Here is a 21165-nt window from a genome sequence, read left to right as displayed (position 1 = left end):
TAAGGAAGCTCGAATCAATGAGACGAATGCTTAAACCCTTCTGTTTAGAAGGGTACGGTACAGTCTCACTGATCAGTTTGGGGAGAAGGAAAGAAGTCAGACTGCTATTTCATTAAAATATTTTGAAGATCATGGTGTACTTGTATGAGGAGGTTGAATCCATTTCTTCTGCTAGTCCTTGAGATCTCAGCGCGAGCAGTGACTGTGAGATCTGAGCTCTGCTGGGTAGGGATGGCAGCTTCGTGCCTTCTCTGAGTCGCAGCTTCTGCTGAGGGCACTGCACAGGACTCCATGGGCTGGGACTTCTGCCTCAATGCAAGTTTCTTTGGGAACAACATTCTTGGAAAAAAAATGATAATGGTGTTGAAATCTCTCTGTTTTGGTAACTATAGAAAATAGTTTGACAGATGGCAAGGACAGGTACTGTATGAGAAACATTTTTACATATTGCTGTCAAAGATCTAAGCTAGTGGTAAAGTGAAAAAAAAAATGCTGCTTAGAGCAGCAAGAGTCACATGTATTTACAGCTGTATTATTATTATTTTAAGGAGGCTCATGTGCAGCTAACTTCTCGCTAGCACCAAATTATTTCCGTTCTCCAATGAGGACCAATTTCTCCCCTTGGACCTGCCATCTGGATAGATGGTTGGTCTTTGAAGTAGCTGGGCATAACAGCCCCAGGCTTCACTTTCATGTGAAATGACGTTTTCTTTGGGCTTTGGTAGGCCTCCTAGCTGTAGTGTGTCAATATAGGGCGACCTCATTGTCCATCGTCCACCACGAAAGGCTAGTTCTTTGTTCTCTGTCCCTGTAGGTGTATGCTTATGCAAAAATGCTGTGCTTTCCTTACTCTTATCCAAAATCTATCTCTATGGAGTGACCAAAGAGTATTTTAATAGTTATTTGAAGGTCCTACCTGTGGAGAGATAGAAAACATGCTGTGGTGTTTCATCTGTGAAGACAGATGAGGAACTGCTTTAGTTAAGAAGCAATGAGGAGGATTTACTTGCTTCTTCATTTTCTATCTACTTTCCTACTGTAGTCTTCTAGATCTGACATTGGATACTATAAAGTACAGTTGTTTCTATCAAACTTTCAGATTTTCGTGGACAATAAAATGTTTGCCACTGACTGACCCAAGGAGTTAGTAACTCCAAAGAGACCCTTAATGGTTAGCAGGTGACACTACTCCTTTCAGAAGTGAGCCAAACATGTGATGCTGGGTAGCAACAATCCTTCCAAGTGACTGAAACATGGCAAAACTTCCAAAGTGTTATTATTGATTTGGTATCCAGCTATTGATAATGTGCTAATCATGCTCGCTAAGTTAAAGAAGGCTTGTCCTTTTTATCCTCCTTATGTTGACGTTGGGACAGTCATCTCAACCCTGTTGGTTATGGAACTCATGACACTGCTGGAGCTTTGCAGCTGTTATGCAATGGCTTGGGTTGAAAAGTAATCCATTTTTTCATTGAGCAGTGAAAATAATTGGGAAGTTGGGGCTTTTTTGGCATTGCAACTTCATGCAAAAGGTGGAATGAAAAGGAAATGCTGTGTTACTTTATAATAGAGAAGCCAAAGATCCTAAAGTCATTTATCTGACAATGAGCATCCTCCATTTCTTCCATGTGAGTAATGATAGTTGCTTATAAAATGCCAAGAGAGAATACTGAATTTGAGCCAGCCTCCTTTCCTTCACACCCCCTTGTTGTTTGCCATTCTGCAGGTGTCCCGTACCGGGTAATCTTTAACCTGTGCAGTAGCTGCGGATCCTCACAAAGAACCAAGCGCACCAGAAGTTTGGCAGGCTGTAGGAGGAGAAACTGTGGTTGGGAGGTGTGGGAGAGAACTGGATAGCTGGGGAGTTTTCAAACAAAACAGATCTTTATCAAAAAAGCCAACTAATCAAAACTGAAATATTTCTTAAAGGTGTTGGTTTTTATGAAAGTTCATAGAAACACAAGCAAAGCTATAATGGGAGTGTTTTTGTTGGAAACCTGCCTGGCTTTCTGCCAACTTGTCTGCTGTTTTCTGTAATGAGATATTGAAAGACTTCAGTTCTCTGAATGTGTTTTAGTCTCTGGCGTCTTGCCTATTTTGGGGGAGTAGAGCAAAAAATGCGAGCATGTATGAGGTTCTGTGGCCAGCAGTAATGTGATCAAGTAGCTGCCTTCTCCGTCCCTTGAGGAGTTTCCAGTGCGTGTTAGCTGCCCTTTGGGGAAGGGCAGCTTGGAAGGACACTGGGCTTGGAAAAAAGGGGTCTTGGCAGGAGAACTGACAAGCGGGGATGTGCAGCTGCTGAGATAAGGTACCTGTCAGCGGTGGAGGCTGAGCTGCTGTCAGCAGGTGCGCGTGGTCCTCCTCTTTGTCAGCTGGAAATCTCAACAAAAGCCCAGTGCCCTACTCTTGATTGCGCTCAGAGTACACAATTTCACTGAAGTGCAAAAAGCACCTTTGTTCAGCGTATGCTTTTATTCTCGAGTTGTAACTGTCTTGAGGGGACCTTGTGTAACAGTGGCGAGTACAGGACTGCTGAGGGAGAGAAAGATTTTGAGCCTTTGCCTTAAAAGTGTCTGAGAAATTGAGTAAGACTAAAGAGAAAGGTTAAAGATTGGGGGGATTTTTACTTAAAAAATAATAAATACGTTAAAAAGCTGGCCTTCATTTCACTCCCAAGTCCTCATCTATACCTCCAAAGGGAAATCTTTGTCCTTGAGGAGTATGTCATTAAAATGTTAGCTGGTCTAACCATGGATTACTTGCACGTTTCCATAGTAATGACACTTTCCAGAGCTTTATATTACGGTCTGTAGGGTATTTACTGTATGTCAGCCTTTCTGAAACTGGGTAACTGTCTTAAAAATCCTCTGATCTGTTACCTGCTTGTCACAATGTGTAGGGAGAGTAGATTGAACACTTCAGCAAGAAGGTTACTAAACAATCTCGTGGAAATGCTGAGTGACTTAAAATTGACTATATCACAGCGTTTGATGGTTGTGGTTATTTGTAACACTAAGATGGAGTTTATCCTGCATTTAAACCTGCTGTGCTTTTACTTATCTGGCCTGCAGCCCTTGGAAAATACTAGAAGAAAAGAGTTAAGTTATGGAGACATTCTTAGACTAAGTGGCATCTGTCTTAAAACTGCAGATGAGAGTTTAATTAACTGGCAGGTTTATCTTATACACAAATACTGGTTGACTTGCTGGTATTTGGGACGTAGCACTTGGAGACCCAAGGCATTCTTGTTTTTCATTCCTCCTGAATTAGTGCCATTGAAAACTCACACATAGGGCTCAGTGGCTCTTAAATCATGCACACTTGTGAAGTTTTTGATTAAAAGCCTAAATGGGAAAAGTACGTATCTCGTGGAAGTCACAGTGTACTTCACTGAAGTTAAATTCGGGATTGGTGTAGCCTGTTGTTTTCTACAAAAGACCTTAATTTAAAAAATAAAAATACACCAGTGCTAAACTTCAGACACTTGCCAGCTCCCTTTGTTGTCTCGGTGTTGGAGGTGGCTTGAACTTCAGGGAATCATGTCTGCTAGACCTTGAGTAGCTTTTTTTAAAGAAAGCAATTCTATGCAGCCAATAAAACATGAAAAACATTCCCTGGCCAAAGGCCAGTCAATCGGCCTGTCTCCCCGAGGACCCACTGGGCTGAAGCTACCTGAGGAGCGGGCCCGGCGGCCATCTGGGCCTGACAGCATCAGGTGATGGCGGGCCCTGCCTCCATCCAGCCATCAGCTTGCTTGTTTCCCCCTTTTCAGTCACACTGATCTGGGATTGGGATTTAGCTCGAGCTAGGCTGCTTGGGGAAGCTGGAGAGAGGGGCTCGGGCTGCTAAAGAAAGAAAGACAAGAGGTGGTGGCTTACACATGAGAGGCCCTGTCATGGCTGCGCACGCACCAGCCCTTGGGATTGCCCTGCGGCGCTGCAGGTGTCCCTGTGGCTGTTGCCTTTTGGGTTTTGGGAAGGTCCCTGTGGTAAAGTAGTCCTGAAGACATCGTTGAGGGCGGGATGTTTGTGTTTCTGGTGCTTACAGTCAGTTCTTTAATAGAACAAATAGGCCCATTGTGCTGTTAATCACTTCAGGTCAACGTTCTCTCCCAAGAAAAAGGAGAATCACCAGGATAGCTGGCTCTAATCATGGCTCGTTTGGAGATGTGTTGAGATTGTGCCTGTGAGTAGATCACAGTTGGACCCGCGACGTGGAAAGAAACATGGCTGCTCTCAGAAGCATTTCTGTTGACTTCAGGCCAGCCTTCTTTATTGTAGGATTTTAGCTCTCTAATGTTCATCAAGCAAAGTACATCAAACTGCATTTTTTAAATTTAAATCAAAATATGGAGAGTCTTTAAGGCTCTTCATCATTTCTCATAGAAACATGTTGAAATTTCTCCTAGCAGGGATGTGCACGTGTCAGAAACACTGAAATGGATGGGCACGTTAGCTTATTGGGCAAAGCAATAAAGGGCCTGCTTCTGTAGCAGGGAGAGGAAAAAAACCTATTGCTATTCTAAGAGCTCAAAGTATTGAAAGTAAAGAATGATATCTGTGGCTCTCTGGAAACTGAGTATCCACCTTTTGTATTTTTAAAATGTGCAAGCTATTAAAGGCATTTTTTAAAAGTCTATTGTGAAAAGGAGACTGGCTTCCATGAGTCAGGTTTTACAGGAACTGGTCCAAGCCTTGTTCTTCTCCCTGAAGAATTTCCTTCCAGTTTCCTCTGCAGAATACGGTTCTACAGGCAACTGTGACATCGAGAACTGATACCCACCTATTAAGGAAAAGAAGACCCGCCTGTAGTAAGGACACTTGCTGAAATGTCTAGTGCTCTGTGTCCATACACCAAGCGCTTGTTCCTTACCTTTCTGGTCCTTGTTAGTTTGCATTTCTGTGCCCAGTGCTTCGGAGTGAGCCCTAACAAAGCTGCTAAGTAATTCCACAGTGTATAAAGGAGCAAGACTTAATCTTACAAGAAGGGCTAGAGAAGTATTCAAGTACCTTAAAGAATACTTGAAAGCCTCTTCTGGAAAGCTCCTATTACCAGCGTAAAACAGGCTCTTACACAGTAAAATACCTTGAGATTTTTGGTCCAAGCCTTAATTTGCAAGACCCAGTGAAATCGTTGCTTGTGCTGGTATCATTTTTTAAGAAGTCTCTACGCTGTTGTATGTTTCTTTCACATAAATTTTCATGCACTTGCTGATGATTCAGAATCTACAAAAGATTCTGTAGTAAATAAAAATCTGAAGGTTTTTAAACTCAGATTTATGACCATGTGCAGATACTGATGAGACTCAGAACGACTGCTTGTCTTACTGCTTGCTTAGAGAGGCAAACCCCAAAAGCGAGGTGGAGAGGAGGGAGGACTTGAAGACCCTTTTGATTCAGGAGCTTTGAGTGGGGAAAATGGAACAATACAGGGCACCGTAAGTAAAATTGCATGTATAGGCTGAGAGCTTCAAGCAAAGTAGGGTTGGACCTGTCTCCTGCTCTCAATGGCACTTTATACAAGTACTTCAGTGCTGCACAAACAACTGCAGTAGTTGAGCTGGGAGTAAATGAAGCCTCCCGACCAGGAAGCGACTTCACTGAATCCGAAGGTTTTCACCTTCCTTTTATAACAAGCCCAGTTATTGCCTCACTAGATATGTGCACACCTGAAAGTTCCCAGCTCGCCCCATAAAAGGAACCTGTATGCTGGGCTTTAATGCCCCATACCGCAGCATGAATGCTGCTATCTGAATCAGGTGTTTGGTCAGCAGCCCCAGGGTGCAAATGTCTGGGTCAAGGTTCAGATTTAGTTTAGATTGGCTCGATTAAAGTATCTACTGGTTTGTCTGAGAACAGTGAAGTTACTGTGTTGGATATTCAAGATGAAATGCTATTTGGAACTGCAGTTGAAGCGGTGTTTTCTCTTCTTTAATGTGGGAGGTGTGGCCGGGAGGTGAGCAGATGGCTGGTGCCAAGCAGCACACCTCTCGGTGCTAAGCCGCTCTGCGCTGGGGCTGGAGATGAAACTCTTCTTTCTGCTCGTTTTATTTGTGTTTCTGCTTGTACGCCGGGATTGCGTGCACCTGAAAGGTGGCTGTTGTCGGCGCACATCGGCCCTGCTCTCTGGTGCTCGTGTAGTCTGGTGGCTGGGCTGCGGAGCTGGGAGCGCAGATGTTCAGCATCTCACTTGGAACATGTTGGCAAATCTCTGTGTGTAGCTGCTTGCCTTCTCTGAATTCAGATGCTACCTGTCCCTGCAAAACACCCCACTTGTCTCCTGAAATGCCTCAAAAACGCTTGGTTTCAGCGGTAGCATTGGGAAGAGAACCTCAGCCTCTGCAGAGCAGAGGAGGGCACTCGAGATACCTTCCCTGAAGAAAATAACGTAATGCATTTTCTGCTGACAGACACATCTCTGCCGATACATCAGCGTCCCTCTGGTTGATGAAATAATCCTGGTGTAGGACTTAGGATCATGATAAAGTTGTTTGCATAGCTGCGAAAATTGACCAGGTAGAAAGAGCTTTAGTGGGTTTTATGCCCTTACGTTGTGTAACGTATTTTCAGAACAAAAGTAAAAGCTTGTTTGCACGGATCTCAAATAGGGGAATTCCAGTCAGGTATGCACTGGGCCTACACTGGGGGGTTTGTAGCACCCTCTTTCCTGTGGCAAACATTTCCATTGTGTAAAGAGGTGCTGCCACTAATAATGCGCTGATGTCCCTTTTCCCATAAGTACCTATTCAGAGAGTCACAGCTTCTGTTCCTAACAAGGAGCCTGAACAAATCCAGCAGGGAATGCGAACCTCGGGCCTGAGATGGATGTGCTGCTGCCCAGCCACCACTTCTTTCGCCAGCAGCTTTTTGCCCCCTGATGGAGAGCTCACCTGTTTGCTCTTCTGGGTTGCCATAAGGATTTGTGATGCCTTAGCAACTGCAGCTTTTCCATAGCTGTGCACCGTGCCCTGCAGGCTATGGCTGTCAAACACAATACGCCTTTGTAACTTGGTTTTGGAGGTTTAGGCAGGGATAGCACTTGTAGTTATGCCTGAGCCAGTCTTCCTTTTCACAAAAACTCATGCTTCCCCTTACGCCTTCCCCTTATTCCTCAAGCACGTTTGGTTTGAGTACTGGGAAATCTAGGATCACAGTGCAGCAGCTGACTTCAAAATTCCTTAAAAATTAAGAATTACAAGTTCAAGATGCATATTTTGTGTCACTTTTTCACTGTCATGTTTCCTAACATTGTAGTGATTGTTTCCCCCTGCTTACCTTTCTTTAATCTGTTCTTCATTTTCAGCTCTTCCTCCAAAGCCCCCCAAACCGATGACTCCGGTCAATACAAATGGAATAAAGGACAATTCCAGTTTCTCTCTGCAGGAAGCAGAGTGGTACTGGGGGGACATCTCAAGGTAAGCAATATTTATTACTAAAAATAGAATGAGCCTGTTAGACATCAGGAGAAAAAGAACGTGCCTATTTTAGACAGCATTTTGCAGGATGGAAGTGCTTCAGGTCTATGCTTGGCAAAGCACCTAAACGCTAGAGCATTCAGCTGGACTCAAGACTTGTGTTTAAGTTACTGTTGTTCTGGTACGGATTTTGTCAGTCCTGGTGACAGTTATTTGGGGTTTTTAACTTTCTCCAGATACACAAACTCTTTAAAAAAGAAAAAAGTACTTCAGAGTGTGCTAGCTAATAAGGTTTTCTAAGCCTGTGGTGCTGGGGTGCATGTAGTTCAGCAAACTTTCAGTAGGAGGCTTGTTCAGGATAAAAAGGCGAGCATTTTTATTTTTGGTTTCTTGAACATTTGGTTAAAATTGCATCTGTATTAATTTCTATTACATGGTAGTATAAAAATAGCTCTTAAAAGTGCTGTCACCAGCTATCTGTACAGATGGTACAGACACGTACCAAATAAATTAGGTTTTGCCCCTTAAGGAAACACCTTTCTGTGTGCTCGAGAACATAGATGGCATGGGTTAGGTTCAGAAAATGAAGTGCAGGTTTTTATGTAATTAATTGTGTAAGAGAACTGCAGTGTTCAGTCAACTCTTTCCCTCTTAAGACGCTTCTGAAAAGTCTAGGATTTGGGACAGTAAGAGAAGACATGAGCAAGCTGGGATTGTGATCAGAAATTGCTCCAACTTGTGCACATAATACTTTGAAACGCTGTCAGATAAAGGCAAGAACAGCCTATTTGCCGCAGTAGTTCAATGAGGTTCTGAGAAGGGAAATAAAGTTTTCATATCTTTATTGTACCACCCTTATCTCTATAAAGCAAACCTGCATAGATCTTGTTTTTGAAGGGCCTGAGCAATGATATTTTTCTGTTAAGATGAAATCAAAGCAGAGTGGCGAAACCTGATCACAAAACCCACTTGGCAGGGTTTGTTTACAACACCTCAATGCTGGTAGTTCATTGACTCTGGATTTGTTCCTTGTTTACCAGTGCACGTGATGGCAGGAGCTAAGGCAGCACAAATCATTTGGAGTGGCTATATTGGATTAAAATGGGATACACACACGCATAAAGCTGGTATTGTTCATAGCCTTAATTTGGCAGCCACCAGGTACGGACTGCATTGGGCTGTCAGGTCAGGAACCACGTTCTTCAGTCCAGTACTGCCTTGAAAATTATGTTCTGAGCTTCAGGATACAGGTTGGAGGTATAAGCCCCAAGCCCTTAGACTGTATTTATCTATTCAAAGAGTCAGGCCTAATCTGTAAAACGTTCTGCGAGAAGTAAGCCGATACGCACACGACACTTAGCAGGAGCCAGGCTTACTAACAGAGTGGTTTTCTTCAGGTAGCCAAATCAAAACTGAGGCTGCTTGGTAAGAATACTTTTGTTCCTTAGTATTTGAACAAAAAAGCCACTGTTGGTTTTTCTTTGTAAAATTCAAATAGACTTCCTACCTCACTTAGATAGTGTTGAGGCTACCTGATAAACTCTAGTTTCCAAATGATTGTATTAAAAAGTGCTTAGTGCTCTTAAGAACCTGTGAGGGAGCTGTTACAAAGTGTGATATGTAATCTGGGTGAAATGTTCAAACCTGTCAAGACACTTAACTCTTCAACTGAAAGCATTTTCTTAGTGCTTATAGGCACTCGCTTTCACTAACAAGTTTCTCGATTTAGCGTAAAGCTCTGGGCTGAGTATTCCTTTTGTTTCAGCTGTAAATAAGTAAAAGTTGCACTGAAGCTAGCGAGGTTGTAGTGGTTTAAAACTGCTGTAAATAAGATCAAGGTTAAGCCAATAATGAGTCTCCTGAGACTAGAACTGTGCTAAACTCTGGGCACCTTTGAGAGATGGTGCTAGAGCCCATTTCTTAAGAGGTCAGGACTGGTTTCTCAAAGGGCACCTGTTTCCAGTGTGGACTTTAAAACCTGAGCAGATTACAGTGAAAGGTTGTGAACTCTGAGACACAGCTGCTACTGTTGCTTAAAAACAGACTCCTTCCTAAGCCGCAGTTGACTGCAGCTGCTATTTTTTACTGTAACTACACAAGTTCAAACTTATTTTAGATGACCTAGAAGACTGGAGAACCTGAGTGTGAAGAAAGACTGCCTGATATTTTGAAGACTGAACTCCTTATGCATGCTGGTGTTACTGGCCCCAGTATCGATACCCGTGGTGAAGATGATAATGTCCCTAACGCTTTCTATTTTACTTTCCATTCCCCAGGGAAGAGGTAAATGACAAATTACGAGACATGCCAGACGGAACATTCCTGGTGCGCGATGCATCGACCAAGATGCAGGGAGACTACACTCTGACGTTACGGTAAGCACTGGTTAGTTGTCATCCACGCAGTAAAACCCTGAGCAACTAGCTAGTTGCTATACCAGTGACAGCAGTGCCTTCAGGTTGAGATGTTCCCCAGGTGTTGTGATCACAGAATGAGCACATGAATAGCCAGGTCTGATAGCCTGTTCTGCTCTGTGCACTGAATCCTGCCTCTCACTGAGCAGTACTGTAAGGATCTCTCCGTAGGTAGGACTTGGGGAAGGGAGCCCCTCAGTAAAGCTTCATAGTTTCAGAACTGTTAACGTATGAAGTATTTATAAACTAAGGCTTTAATTTATGGGAGTGAGTGGAGTATCTCATCAGCATGCAGCTCTGGAGATCTGAACACAGTGCCTTTGTAAAAAGAGTATCTCGTGCTTTCTGATCTAAAGTTTAGGAAATATTGAATGGGATCCATGTTCCTTTCTTCATTAAAATCGTCTACAGCAGTGAGGCAGCAGACCTCATGTGACTAGCTGCTGGGGCCTTGCCCAGCCGGTACAGCCACTTGCCTCTGCCAGGCTCTCAAGACTGGCTGTTAGAGGCAAACAATCGAGACATAAGCCACTGCAGCACGCCTTTGGGAGTTGCTGTGATATGGCAGATATTTGTTCTCGCCTTGAAATTCAGTTGACTTACAGCAAGTGTGACCCCCTGCCAAGTGTGTAGTTTAAATTCTGCTCTGACTTCTGCTTTGACGTTCAAGACTTGTATACTAAGGTGTGATTTGGTTATTTTGCTGAATGCAGGTGTCTTTGGGAACAAAAACTGAGAGGGCAAGAAGGACAGAATATTGTCCAAACAATCTGTTGGGGAAAAAAATGAAGAAATGAGCAGTATTTGTGGGAACTGCTGGGATGTATAAGTCTGGATAATGTAAAGTCCTAAATTTACAACCATGTTGTAATCTTCAGAGGATTTTGTTTAGGTTCATGTATCCTGTATTAGCATCCATAACTCAAAAGACTTGTTAATCACTGTATGACTGTATACTCAGATGTATACTGTTAGTGACCCCAAATTGCAGGAAATTTTGATTTGGTTTCAATATGGCTCCTTTACTCAACCTTCGGCATGCATCCTTTTCTTTTCAAAAAGTCTGGCTAAGGTATGTCTTAAATATTGTAAGCTGACTCCAAAGTGAGCACAAAAAAAAAAAAAGGAGAATTACTTTGGGCTTTGCTCCCGTTCAAATAATAGCTGATGATAATTCTGTGTGCATTGACTCTTAAACTGCCTAATACCTGCTAGTATATAAAGAACCATCATAAAGGTGCACATGTTAAACTGTCCAGCTTCAAAGACTTACCCAGGAACTTCACTGGTGTCATTGTTAGCAGCCCCAGTGTTGAAGGGGATGGGAGGTTTGCAGTAAAACCTCTAAATGACTGTACTGCTTTACAGGAAGGGTGGCAACAATAAACTGATAAAGATCTATCATCGGGATGGAAAATACGGCTTTTCTGATCCACTGACATTTAATTCAGTTGTGGAACTGATTAACCACTACCGCAATGAGTCTCTTGCTCAGTATAACCCGAAGCTTGATGTGAAGTTGATGTATCCAGTGTCCCGGTACCAACAGGTAAGGTCTTTACAGGACACAAGTAACTATTAGTGCAGACAAGAAAAAAAGTGCAACTAGTATGTTATTCTGTTTTCTCTATGTAAAGATTTTTTTTTTCATACAAGGTTCTTTTTTTGAAAACTTGAAAAATGTGAATTTTTCATATTTGACTTCACTTTGCTCATATTAATGGGTCTTCCATTTAAGGTGCCGCTTCATTTTATCAAGCAGTCCAGTAGAGAAGTGAAACCCAAGCATGCAGCAGACTTGAGTCTCCGAGAAGTTTTTTATTTTTCCCCTTGAGCCCTTGTAGACCCAAAGGGTACTGTTCTAGACAGTGTTGCTCTTGAAGCACATATGAGCACATGCAGCTGCTTGTTCTATGCATAGCCATCTAGATTTTTCAAAAATATTTGAATATGTGGTATTCCATAGCCTGAGATATTGTCCTGCTTTAAGGAAAAAGAACTGTGTTTAAAAAATGAAAAAAAAAGTGATCTTTAACTTTGGATTCCAAGCAATTCAATTCCTACTTTCTCCAAGAGTGGACAGGAATGCTAGCCTAGTATTTTGGTATAGTTCTTGGTGTCCCATAGTTCCAGTTCCCACTGTCTGTAAACTGTGAAACTTAGTGTGTGGAGGAAGGGATTTACATGTGATGTTTGTGTGTTCTATAGAAACCTGATGATAAAAAAGCTCCAATAGCTGTAAAATGCAAATACACATAAGTGGACAAATGAAAATTCTTAAGGAAAAGCTGCTTGTTTGAAGACTTAATAGATTTTTGTATGTACAGGATCAGTTGGTGAAAGAAGATAACATAGACGCAGTAGGTAAAAAGCTTCAAGAATACCATGCTCAGTATCAGGAAAAGAGTAAAGAGTACGACAAATTGTACGAAGAATACACCAGAACATCACAGGTTAGTTCCACTTCAGCTTTCTATAGTCTGTTTCTTGTTACCTAAAAAATAAAGAAAATGGTTTTAACTTGCTGTGGCTAGCAAAGTCAATCCAAGACCCGAAAATACAGGGAAGAAACTGTAAATTGTGGAAATTTGTAAGGTGGTTTGAAGGTTGATAGAAGCACAGTGAATGTTACTTGTTGCTGATAGCCAGAGAGCTGTGGTGTGGGGTGAGGTAGAAATAGGAGCTGAGCTTCCTAACGTAAGATAGAGCAATGGAGAAAGCCATCACCTGCAAGCCTTACACTGTAGACTTCTTCCTTGGCTGCTGAATATTTCCAGCTGCTCCATGCTGCAGTGAGAATTTTAGAAGGGTTTGTCCAGGTTCTGTGAGAAGTCAAGTTTAAATAAGATTCCAGATATTATGCATTAAGGAAGTGTGAATACAGTATTTGGAGTGATTCTTGTAACATAAGATAGTTCATACATCAGGAGGTTTGCTGGCAGTCTTCCTGCATGCTAAGATGGAAAATATGACTAAAATATTTCTGAGGGGCTTGCAGCCTAACAGAGAGCATCATCTGGAGGGGGGGTCACTAGACATGCAAGGAGCAAGTCTTCCCTGTACTTCTGTGATGCTGCTCAGGCATTTGTCTAAATTTAAAACTGATTAATCACGTTTTGACTCGGGGCTGACTGGTTCATCCTCCCAGTCAGTTTAGGGAACATAATAAGAGTCTTGTGTTGTCTGTTTCGTGAACAAATGATGAAGGACTCTTTCCTCACGTAGGAAATTCAGATGAAGAGGACCGCAATTGAGGCGTTTAATGAAACTATTAAGATATTTGAGGAACAGTGCCACTCCCAAGAGCGATACAGCAAAGAATACATTGAGCGATTTCGCAGAGAGGGGAATGACAAAGAAATTGAACGGTAGGCTCTCAAGTCATGTTTGCTTACGAAGAAGACTTAGTGTCCACACTGGCACTCCTGTGAAGTTCATCTGCATTGCATTGTATAAAACACTTTGTAAACTAAGTATTGTCACTGAGACATTTCCCCAAGGTTTCTGAACCTTCAGTAAAGCCCTCTTCTCTTGGAAATTGCAGACAGGAGATGTGAGAGATCTCTGGATTATTCTGTCTCTATCTTCACATTAATCAAGATACTGTGATCAAGACTAGAAAATAATAATTTCATTTGCTTATCCCAGTTCTATTTGGATATGCTCAGAATAAAACTCAGAAAAATCTTTACTTGTAAACTGTGCAGCATTAAAACGAACATATATGTGGTAAATCTGATAGTCCATAATCGGTTTTAGTCACTTTTGAAGGAGCTCCATATTTAATTGCCACTACTTGATAGTAGATACTAATCACCTACAAGAAATTCAGTGAGGACCTTGTTTGAATTTGCCATTCTGTGAAGTTACTAGCAAAAAAAGGTTGTACCTGGACTTTTGAAGAAATGCTAAGTATAATGCCTAAGTAGACACAGTGCTTTATGAATCATGGTTGGGTGGCCTTGGGGAGATTTTTAGGCTGAAAACATTTACCTGAAACAATCGTATTGTGCCACGGTGGTGCTTCATTCTGATTAAGGATTGATTAATAGGGGAAATATGTTATTTTCCTGAAGTGTAGAAACCTGCAAATTAATCTTGGACGAGGAGACATGCAGCTTTACTTCCTGGTAGCTCTTAAGCAATAATTGGAGTCTGCATTTGAAAACTCGCTAGCAGTAATACCTGTGGAGGGATTGCATAACTGATATACCAAAAAGTAAACCTGAGGGTGGAGAAGAAGGAATCTGTTCTAGCTTACACTTCTTGAGATAATTTGTTCCTGTATCTCTGCCAGAAGGAAATAGTTTAAGGTAAACTGAAAGCTCAAACTTTGCAAAAGGGTGGCAGGCCTTCTGGCAAGTGGTCTCGCACTTTTCTGGCATTCTTCCAGTAATGTTCGTGTTAAGATGTGGCAGTCAAAGGGAGGAGGTGCTGTTACAGTATGGCTCGTGATACTCTTACATGCAGTGCTACTGGTAAGGTTCAGTCCCTTTTAGACTGGGTTGACCTCACCGCTCGAACACTACACTTATTTGCAGGATAATGATGAACTATGAAAAATTAAAATCACGGCTGGGTGAGATCCATGACAGTAAAATGCGTCTGGAACAGGATTTGAAGAAGCAAGCTCTGGACAACAGGGAGACTGATAAGAAAATGAACAGTATCAAGCCTGACCTAATCCAGCTCCGCAAAATCAGAGATCAGTATCTTGTGTAAGTAAGACTGACCTGTACCTCTGAACAGTGTCTCTGATGAACCTGACTGTTTCCATCGGGGTAGTGGGAATTCAATTTTCTTTTCATATCCAAAGTTCCGTTAGTGCTAAGGTACTTTACTATGCCAGTAAAGGGATCATCATAGAAGAGTGTGGAAGGAAGCACAAGTTCTCTTAGAGAATCTGTGGTCTTTCTGTGGCTCTTGCTACTGGTGAACAAACTAAGCTCCAGACTGTTTCTTTGTGGGATCTTTTGTCTGAACTTTAGCTTGCTCAATATGAAAACCCCCATGCGTACTCTGAAGTAACATACTAGTGCTCTCTTCTTCTGGCAGATGGCTCAATCACAAAGGGGTGAGACAGAAGCGAATAAACGACTGGCTGGGGATCAAAAATGAAAACATTGATGAGTAAGTGTCATACATATGATTTCACTGAGCAGTGTTCCATTAATAAATGGTATCTTTTGTGGAGGTTGGTAATACGAAGCACCGATTTCTCAGTAAAGGACTGCAAACAAAGGAAGGCATTCTGTAGGGGAGCTGTATGTCATGTGAGGCAGCAGCTCTGCTGAAGTGTTTAGGATCACAACTAAGTTGGAACAATAAAGTACTGAGTTGAAGCCTGTAGTATGAAAGGCTGTCAGCAGATACCAAACGATTGTTAGGAGCCTGGACTCCCAGCTTGGGTGGCTTTATATTCCTTTGAATGATTTCCACAAAAATAAATCACTCAGTTTATTAACTCTTTACTATGCACTGGCTAAGTTAACAATTATTCCCTCTCTCAGCACATACTTTGTGAATGAAGAAGATGAGAACCTGCCACATCATGACGAGAAAACTTGGTTTGTTGGGGATCTCAACCGCATCCAAGCAGAAGACTTGCTCTGCGGGAAACCTGATGGAGCATTTTTAATTCGAGAGAGTAGCAAGAAAGGATGTTATGCTTGTTCTGTGGTGTAAGTCTATTTTCCCTTTTGTTAAAACTGTTTAATTCACAAATCTCTACCACAGCTCTTTATTCCAGAGAACAAAAGCAAGGCTTATTCTAGCCCTACCATTGAAATGTGTGGCTTGTTTGCAGGATGTCTAGCATAGTAGAAACTTGGCTGCAGAAATCTGCCGTGAAAGTGCAGTACCTGTAGTCCGAGCAGTCTCTTTGGAGACCACAATTACCAGTACGAAATTCTGAAGTATCCTCACTTGAAGCTTTACAGTCACAAACAAATTAAGGCCAAATTCTCCCATGTTCTTCCCTGCCAAGGAGCACATGGGAAGAATTAAAAAGGGTCTGTAAGCTGTAACGTCTTCTGTTCTCATTTATAGACATGCCAAACTCCAGGTGTTTTCTGTGTTTAAGATAACAATGATGCTTCAGAGGAGACATAATTCGTGAGCAGTAGTTTTTGACATTCACACAGCCTTGCATTGATTTCTTGCGTTTCGCTTTGTTTTATGCTGGTGTAATGGAGGTCAGAAATACTCTGATTCCATTATCTAAAAATCCTTCAAGCCTGTTCTTGACTGCAAAATGGCTTTCACTGATTTATTTCACATGAGGTTAATTGCATCTGAAAGCAAGTCTGGGAAAGGAATATGTGAAGGTTTGTCACCTCAAGGTAACTGAAGACTGTGGTACCTGCTGGGTTCAGGATACCTGTTTGTCACAGTCACTGAAGTGACAGGTTCATCAGGCACTTTCACCTGGTCGGTGTCATACTACAAGATAGCAACGGGATGGCATAACGTAACCTGTTCCTACATGTGACTTGGATTGTAAAAGGCTCCAGTACAGGGATTACATAATACTTGATCTTTTTGGCAGATAAGTTATTCTAGCAGCTTTGGAAATACTGTGTTCCAGTAAATGCTTTGCCAAGTTAGGGACTCAGTCGCTATGACTTCAGATAATGAACCAGCTTGAACCCATGCCATGCTCAACATTAGAAAATGAACACTGAAGGTTAGTGCCGTATTTCACGAAATACTCTGTAGATCCTAAGGACGTGTGGGTTTTGGCTTCTGCGCTTAGTGGAAAGGCTTCCAAAGAAGCTGAGCACAAAGTCTGTTGCTGTCTTCAGGTGCTTATCTTCATGGTTAAGCTCTTGACTTTTTTTCCAAGAAACGTTTGGAGAACAATGCAGCAGGGAATTGTACTGCTGGGATAGAAGAGCCTCCTTGTGTGGATTATTATGCAAGAGTGTTTAATCACATGCCCTGAAGCACTGTTTCTTCGCAGACTGTTAATCTCCTCCGCTCGCATCTACTGGGTCCTCCATTATGTAATTTAGTGACTGGCAGGGTTGCTGCATTAGTTAATTGTTAATAGACTGTCACTTTGGGTTTGCTCTTTGATGTCAAACTCCCCTGTTTTCTTTCCTTGCAGAGCTGATGGAGAAGTGAAACACTGTGTGATCTACAGCACTCCAAGAGGTTACGGGTTTGCAGAACCATATAACCTGTACAGCACGCTTAAGGATTTGGTTCTTCATTACCAGCAGACGTCCCTCGTCCAACACAACGATTCCCTAAATGTCAGGCTTGCCTACCCTGTCTACGCACAGATGCCCCCCTCTCTTTGCAGATAAATTTTGGGGAGGAGGAAAGTGTTGGCTATCTTGGATTCTTTTCTACGATTTTTATTAGAACTTGGAGGGCATTCTTTCTCCTTAGACTGCTTGTTTTGCACAAGAAGTGATTCTGTGAATGTGAATCAAAAAGAGGCCTAGCAGCAACAAGACGACAACTTGGGTGTAGGTGTCCTGGTGCTACCTTAAAAGCTCAGCTGTGCTTTTACACTGATACTTGTGTTTCCTTATGAGGGGAATAAACTCAACAAAATGCATACAAAAATACTGGAAGCAAAACATTGTTTTCTGGAGATAATTTTTTGCCAGGCACCTTCAGTGGAACTTCTAATTGGATTTTGTTTTCTCTTGTTCTAGCAGAGGCGATTCGAAGCCTCTGCTCGAGGCATCAGTAACGTCTTTCAGTCTTAAACTCCCGAGAAACTAGGGGGGAAACTCTACCACAGCAATTCTTCTCTGTTAATTTTAGCAGCTTCACTGCGATTCAGCCGAACTTCCAAAAGAGGGCTTGTCTTGAGGTAGCGTGGAATTTGGTGAGAGAAGACCAAAGGAATTACAGGAAAGCTTCAGGTTTTTATTTAAATGGAAAAATGCTTGTAAAGAAAAGTCGCTTTATTTTTTTGCCAACAGTGACAAAGTTTTGGTTTCAATGGCACTACAGGTCTTCACTTAAAGGAAACGTTTATAACCAAATTGAACACACCAAAACTTTGTTTGTTGCTAGATTGAGCACTTACGGGGAAGGTTGCGTTAGCATCCGCACATACTTTCTACACCAAAACTTGAAACAAATAAAAGGAAAAGCTAAAACATTGTGTGGCTTCAAAACACTAAATTCGTCTGATCTGATGTAACTGCTCACTCTCCTCTTTTCCTCCTCCCCCCCCTTCCTCCCGTTCCTCAGCTTGGGATTCTGTTTCCAGTTTTTAAAGATGCTTCAGAATGTAAACTAGAACGAAGCTTGCACTCACGTGTTGCTGTTCTCTTGCTGAACAAGGACAGACTCTCATAATGCTTGATTTTGATATAAAAGAGGTAGGTGCAATCTAATGCTTCTGGATGGCTTACTGTACCAAATTATTTCCTGAGGAGTAGCCACTTCTGGCTGTATAGAAGTGTGTGAGCTAATTATAGATCTCCTCTGATTTGTTCTTTGCAAGCTAGACTCTGAACTTCCACACCACTGCCGCCAAGCAAGATTTTACACACCAGTGCAATCTCAATTCCCTTGTAGTTGTTTTGGACATAGTGCAAAACGGGAAGGAAAGAGCGCTGTGCTCCTCGATTACTGGGTGTCTGGTACCATCCTTTGGCGAGGGCTGCTGTCAGATACTGGAGCAGGTAGTCCTGGGCTTTGTCAAGTGTAACAATCATCCGATAAATCCCCTCCCTGGAAAGTATACAGAGCAGCTTATTTCCATTCCTTAAGCTTCTGAAATGAAAAAGAGCTAAGTTTGGCAAACTGAGCTGCTTGGCATCAAAGCATAACTGGCAAATTAATTGTTCAGTGCGCAACCTTGAAAGTTACTTTTGTTCCCATTACTGGAAGCGGTTCCCTTGAAATGCACCCATTGTACAGGACAGGAAGCAGACAGTCGCGCGGATCTGAGAATGTTCTAGACCTGTTTCTGACCCTGTGGCTAATTTCCTGTTTAAACGTGGGTTTTCTGTAATGCCTGGGGAGGAATGCCAGGCTTGTTGGTGTCTAATGTTTACACTAGAAGTATTATTTAGCTGAATGTCATGAATTGGCAAGCAGGGAAACGACAAGCCTGGAGCACTGATAGCCGTTGCAAGGAGGGGAGTCCAGGTGCCTGGCGTGCCCGTGAGATGTTTTATTTTGCACTAATGACCCCGACGCTTCCCAGGCACTTTCCGATCAGCCGGAGTGCAGTCTGCTGGTGAGGAGCTCTGTAGATGCCACTTTTCCATGAAACGAAACACCACAAGATTTAACCAAAGCTTGGAAAGCGAGAAGAAAGCTCGTGCGAGCTGCTGTGTCAGAGTGACCTGCATCTGCTCGTGTGCCCCTTCTGTCCCACTTGCACAAGAAAAGGAAAAAAAAAAAAAAACAAAAAAAAAACACAGAGGTAGCCTTTGCTTGTAGTGAAAATCTGGAATGGATTCCTCTGTTGTGTGTAGACGTGGAAATTTTTCTTTTTAAAGACCCTTGCCCTACCTCTTGGAGAATTTGCGGTTCTAATCTGGTAGCTGTAAAGCCATCGCTTTCGCACCCGTGGGCACCTGGCGTTCCCGTGGTGCTGGGCTCGGCCCAAATGCCCGGTGAGGGAAAGCAGTTCAGAGGCACAAGTGACAGCCAGGTGCCTAATTCCTGTGGAAAATCTGTGCGCGAGGAGCACCCGTTTTCTGTGCCTCTGGGATCTCCTCTTACCCTGTTAACATTTGAAGCTGGTGGGACATAAATTTCTGATCCCTGCTCTTGTGAGAGGGACACTGGCTGAAGCACTTCTCATCTGCCACGTTTTTAGATAGCGATCGGGCTTGGCTTTGGTTTAGACAAGCACAGGTCTGCTTCCAAGCTCGTAAATCCCGGCACACCCTCGCGGTACTGACAGCGGCGGGGTAGGGAAGCGGGGCTGCCTGAGGTTTCCCCGCAGAGGAATCCCACCGATCCTGTGAGGTCTCGGTGCAGGCTCCGGCCCCGGCCGTGCCAACGTAAACACCGAGTAATTCCGCTGGCGTCTGGCGGTGCCTCGGCCGCGCAGTGGTGTGAGCGAGTTCAGGCTCTGGCCCCTCTCCCCTAATGGCAGGTGATGGATTCGCTGTGAACAACGTGCTCAAAAGCCATCCCGAAGTATTTCTGAAAGGCTGCTCTGCCCAGGCCTCCCAACCAGGGCAGGTGGAGCCCACGCTGCGTGCACTCGGCTCCTTTGCCCTCCGCAGCCTTGCTGAGGGTTTGTTTTGCCTCTGCACATTTCCACATTTGCTTTAGGCACCTGAGGTCGCAGCCACCGGCGTTGCTGCCCTCGACCCTCACGTGCCATTGCACAGACTCCTTTCGCGTCCGCTTGGCACTCGTATGGCAAGTGAAATGGGCACAAAACCGCCCGGCACGGGCAGCTGCTGTCATCCGCAGGGCGAGGGCTGGGTCCTGCTGCTTCGGTGTGCTCAGCCTCCAGCAGCACCGGGACGGGGAGAAAACCCCTCGCGTCCCGCTGCGGGGTGCGGGATTACACCCTAGTGCAAAACCCAGCTGCTAAGCCTAGAACAAATACAGGAAATGTGAACGCAGAGGCAAAACAAAGGGACTCGAGGTCTTTTAGAGCAGGAAGGTGCAAGAACGCTTTGGTTTCAGGAGTCGAAATGTCGGGAGGAAAGGGGGGGAGAGCCCTGCTGGCGTGGCAGCCGCTTCGTGTCAGGCTGCGGGTCGCCCTTCGTTTTGTTAACTATGTATGTAGAGTTAATTAAGTAACATTTGCACAGTGTTAAAGGGGGGGGGGGGGGGAATGTTAAAACTCTAATATGCACAGTTTCTTCTAATCTGTTTTGAAGTATATTTGCAGGGATCAGGGGTGAGTCAGTATTTCGTATTCGGATGGATGGGAAATCAGGTCGACTTCCACAGTTGCCATTGGCCCCGTTACGTCAGCCAAGAGTGCCATGTTTCTGAAGTTAGTAAGTCACAAATCTTTTCCCACTCGTTTCTTTACTGCTTGATCTTAGAATGGAAGGAAGCAGCCTGGAAGCAGAGGAGTGTCTTGACAGATACTCGGCCTGCTGCGCGGTGCTGTGCGAAGCAGCAACTGGTGGCTGCCCGCTGCCCGACGCGGGGATGCTCCAGATCTGGGGCTCATAGTTCTTTTTTTTTTTCTTCTTTTTTTTTTAAATATATAATTCTCAGCTGCTTTGCACCGCTGGTAGTTGCAGTCCAGAGTTCAGATCCGGTGCAGCCCTCTGTCTTATGCCAAAACCAAAACGCTCTTCCCACCCCCGGCTCTCGGTGTGCCAGAGCAGCGAGAAGTTTTCCATTTAACGCGCTGGGCCTGAGCCTTTTCTCGCTGACACT

The 21165-nt window shown here is 43.5% G+C and overlaps 1 protein-coding gene across 4 annotated transcripts in view; it reads left to right on the top strand.

Annotated features, from left to right (window-relative positions):
- Positions 1-19181, top strand: part of PIK3R3 (phosphoinositide-3-kinase regulatory subunit 3) — a 57557-nt gene extending 38376 nt beyond the window's left edge. For all 4 annotated transcript variants that reach the window (XM_035537794.2, XM_035537793.2, XM_035537792.2 and 1 more), the window contains 9 exons: positions 7303-7414; positions 9691-9789; positions 11197-11377; positions 12156-12281; positions 13054-13196; positions 14370-14546; positions 14884-14958; positions 15339-15509; positions 16937-19181. In XM_035537794.2, the coding sequence (XP_035393687.1) occupies positions 7303-7414; positions 9691-9789; positions 11197-11377; positions 12156-12281; positions 13054-13196; positions 14370-14546; positions 14884-14958; positions 15339-15509; positions 16937-17138 (1286 nt within the window). In that variant the 3' untranslated portion in view covers positions 17139-19181. The remainder of the gene's footprint in view (positions 1-7302; positions 7415-9690; positions 9790-11196; positions 11378-12155; positions 12282-13053; positions 13197-14369; positions 14547-14883; positions 14959-15338; positions 15510-16936) is intronic.
- Positions 19182-21165: the final 1984 nt, after the last annotated feature.

This window comes from Cygnus atratus, chromosome 8 (genome assembly GCF_013377495.2).
Source record: "Cygnus atratus isolate AKBS03 ecotype Queensland, Australia chromosome 8, CAtr_DNAZoo_HiC_assembly, whole genome shotgun sequence".
Taxonomy (NCBI): Eukaryota; Metazoa; Chordata; class Aves; order Anseriformes; family Anatidae; genus Cygnus; species Cygnus atratus.
Note: the sequence above shows the minus strand (reverse complement) of the source record. Positions and strands in the feature narration are given on the sequence as shown.